Here is a 3619-nt window from a genome sequence, read left to right on the forward strand (position 1 = left end):
CAGGGACAGGTCACCAGCAATTGCCCTACCGTTGGAACTCATTTTTTATTTAGTAATAGCTGGCTGGGAGCAGGCAGAAAGATGCTAGGAGCAGTGTTGGAGGGAGCTGGGAGCTGGGAGCTGGGTAGGCAGGAATTGGGAGCAGGAGCAGGGTAGCAGTGAGATGAAGAAAAAAAAAAAGAGGAGTGTGAGAACATCTCACAGCATCTTTTTTTACACGGGGTTTGTGCGCAATTTTGGACCTTAAGAGACCCTCGAGTTTGATACCAGCCCAACAGAAAAAAAAATTGGCGTATGCCTTAAAAAGGCAACAAATTTTGTGGGCATGCACTTAGGGGATGCTCTTTTTGTCGTATGGGCTGGCACCTAGGCTCGAACCCATCCAGCCGACGGAAGCGCGTTGCACGTGACCGTGCACGTGGCTAAGGCCAGCCTTAATGATTTTCGCCTTTTAAGGCAATCGTGGCTTGGCTCTTGCCATTGCTTCTGTGGCAGGCTGGGGTCAAACTCGACCCTCTACTAAGGGTTAGCTTTTTGCGCACAAATCCCATGTAAACAGGTGGTCGTCGCACAAAATCCATGTAAAAATAAAGTTTCCCGCAAAACTTTTTTTTCACACACGGTCTTTTTTTTTTTTTTTTTTCTTCATATCTTGCTCTTCTTCCTCATCTTCTTCCTTGTCTCCTTCACTCCCCACCCACCTACCTCAATCCATACTGCACCTCTATACCCTCTCTACCCTCCATACCCTCCATACCCTCCATACCCTCCATACTCTCCAAACTCTTCCTCTATACCATTCCACGAGACCGTCTACCATACCGACGCCTCACAGGTACGAGGCTATGCTTCATTTTTTCTCACGCTTTGTACCGGTGTAAGCCAACCTGGATAGCCTAGACCAACTAACCATACAATCTAACGTGTGTAGACTCTTCAGTCTATCTCCATACTCCTTCCAAGGTAGGTTGTCGTGCTTCATTATCTCGCGTTCGCGTCGTGTCATTCAGAACAATGCAGACCATCTAACACAGGTTTTTTTTTTTTAGCACATCAATCCTTTAAAATGACTGCTCCTCCGCCCTATCCTCCTCAACCTGCTATTCCTTGCCAAGTCAGGACTGCTGAGCGCTGTCTGGGTGCTGATATGGATGAGAAACTTGTTATCCTTCCTCTTCGCCCTCCCACGATTACTCCTCGTCAAGCCCGGGCCGCTAAGCGCCGTAAGCAGAAGGAACTGGATAACAAGCTGAAGGAACGGGATAACAAACTGAAGGAGTGTTTTGCGGAAATGAGTGGAAACAACGCAGAAAAGATCATCAGGGTAATGAGCATGATGGATTGCACGATGTTGCAGCTCATGAATCAGTACTTTACGTCAAGCGATCGGAATGACACTAGGGCTGCCTTGTTCTACGGAAACGGAGGCCCCAAGTCCATCATGGACCTTTGGGACAAAAACATACGCAACACGGACGCAAAGAACTCATTCAGGGGCACCATCATGAAGATCGCATCAAACATAGCTCGTGAGGAAATAAACCGTGCCAAGAATGCCGCTTGTTTCAAAACACCGTCTCCAACGTTCACCCGACAAAAGGCAGTTGATTTCTCGCTCGAAACCCTTTCAAAAGACTTGCATTCGAAGGCGCCGCATCTTATGTTCATGCTAGGGCAGATGACGAGCGTGAGCAAAAGCAACGGGCGCAGTCAGTCAGTCATACTTCCATTAATTGGAAGCATGATTTTGAACCTTTGTTGTCGTACGTGCAATAGTTTGCAGATGGTTTTGGGTCTTTTTCTTTTCAGTAACGGAACTCCAAAGCAGGTCGTCGAGGTCTTTTGCCGCTCTGGTTTATCGGTGTCTCCCAAGACTATAGATCGAACATTAGAAACACTTGGAAAAGACTCCATGAAGAGAGCACAGGAGGCCATGAGGACGAAACATTGCAGTTTAGTCTACGACAACATTAATTTTGCACTTCGGAAGTCCGATCAGCGCTCCAACAACGCCGACAACTTCGAAAGCGGCACTGCCGGGACACTTATACGGGGTGAGGATCCAGGATTGCCAGATCTACGGACTGACCAAGAGATTTTCGCAGAGTATCAACCCAAGGATCTACGCATCTCAAGTGCAGACAATGCACATGCTGATTTGGTCTTCCGGAACATTTTCTCTGAGGTAAGGTTACTTGAATCGCGTCATGTATGCGTTTTTAGCTGACAAATACAATCGGGACAATATGCTGGTGGCTAATATATATTCATAACCCATCAACAGGTTTTACATCGCCGTGTTGAGTCGTTCAAAGGCTCCATGCTTCCAGCTCCGACAATCTTACCCCTTCCTCTGGAAAAGACAGAGACATTCCCACTGCCAACTTTGCCCATCAACCAGTCAAGCGTGGATGGAAACATAAGCGTTCTAGAGGAGTACTGTCGCCAACTCAAACTAGAACCAAAATGGTTCAACGACAAGCAAATACTCACCTTAGGGGATCTTCTTACCACTCTTCGGCTCAGGGGTGCGAAGATGGCACGGCGGGATGACACAGACAGTTTCAACAGGATAGATTGGGCGATACCAGTGCCACAGCTTTTCCACTTGCAGATGTCATTCGCAGGAACAATCCTCAGTACTCATTACGGAGATAAGAACGAAGCCGGATCCTTGGCATACAACGCAGAGATGCTAAACAGGAAGAGAGTCAGCATCAACAAATTTGACTTTCACGCCGTGAACGAGCTATTGCGACATACATTCGACGCTATGGTTCTGCGATTTTGGCAAGTGGAGCTAGGAGTGGAGGACCTGAATGCATTCGGGGAAACTCATAATCAGAAGGAGCTCTCAGATATGGTTTCCGAAAGGATTCCCCGCTTTATTTCAAGATGTCTAGATCCTGAGCAGAGATGCCAGTTCGACGTGGCCTCACGTAACTCATTCATCTTCCTCAGAGACACGGCTTTCTACTTGGAGCTGGCCAACGCTATCAAGGCTGGAGGTGTGGGACGTATTGAGAGTGTGGTGAAATGGATATCAGTGATGTTTCAGGGTTCTTCGGCCACAAACTATGCTAATGAGCTGCTTCATCTGCATTGTGCGCTGAATTACAGGTATTCGGCTCAGACAAAGAGAGCTGTGCTGTCTTCATGGCTAGTTAACACGACTGGGAAAAGATGGTGGATGGATTCCTACGGATTTGTACCAGGAGCATAACAACCTCCTTATCAAAGTTGTGCATTCAGCAAGGGCTAGCTCTACACCATGGGAGACAATGTCGACCAAAATTGCACCAAACATCGAGATTTTTGCAGAGGTCAAGAAGATAATTCCAGCAATGTTCAAGACTCCACGGAATAAGAATTGGCACAACCCCGTTTCTGCAGATATCGACATCAACAAGGTCATTGTGACGCTAAGGGAGTCTGGTATCTTCGAAGCGAAACAAGGCGACGACGATCTAGACTGCACGATGGACACCAAACCAGTGAGGGATCTCTTTGACACTGGCAATGAAAACATATGTTCTCTTAAAAAGTTCCGTGAGTTCCGAGCTCGCAACCAAAGCTCCAACAACTATCCGAGTCATCATACCTCAGAAGATGTGGCAGT

General features: G+C 47.3%; 1 protein-coding gene across 1 annotated transcript; it reads left to right on the forward strand.

Annotated features, from left to right (window-relative positions):
- The first annotated feature begins 721 nt into the window (after positions 1-721).
- On the forward strand, positions 722-3608 carry BC939DRAFT_417991 (uncharacterized protein). The gene is made up of 4 exons (XM_051553029.1): positions 722-835; positions 932-963; positions 1050-2185; positions 2285-3608. The coding sequence occupies exons 3-4, from the start codon at positions 1067-1069 to the stop codon at positions 3221-3223; spliced, it is 2058 nt and encodes a 685-aa protein (XP_051405794.1). The 5' UTR covers positions 722-835; positions 932-963; positions 1050-1066; the 3' UTR covers positions 3224-3608.
- The last annotated feature ends 11 nt before the right edge of the window (positions 3609-3619 follow it).

The sequence above is a fragment of the Gamsiella multidivaricata genome, assembly GCF_025024155.1.
Source record: "Gamsiella multidivaricata strain RSA 2152 chromosome Unknown BC939scaffold_204, whole genome shotgun sequence".
NCBI lineage: Eukaryota > Fungi > Mortierellomycota > Mortierellomycetes > Mortierellales > Mortierellaceae > Gamsiella > Gamsiella multidivaricata.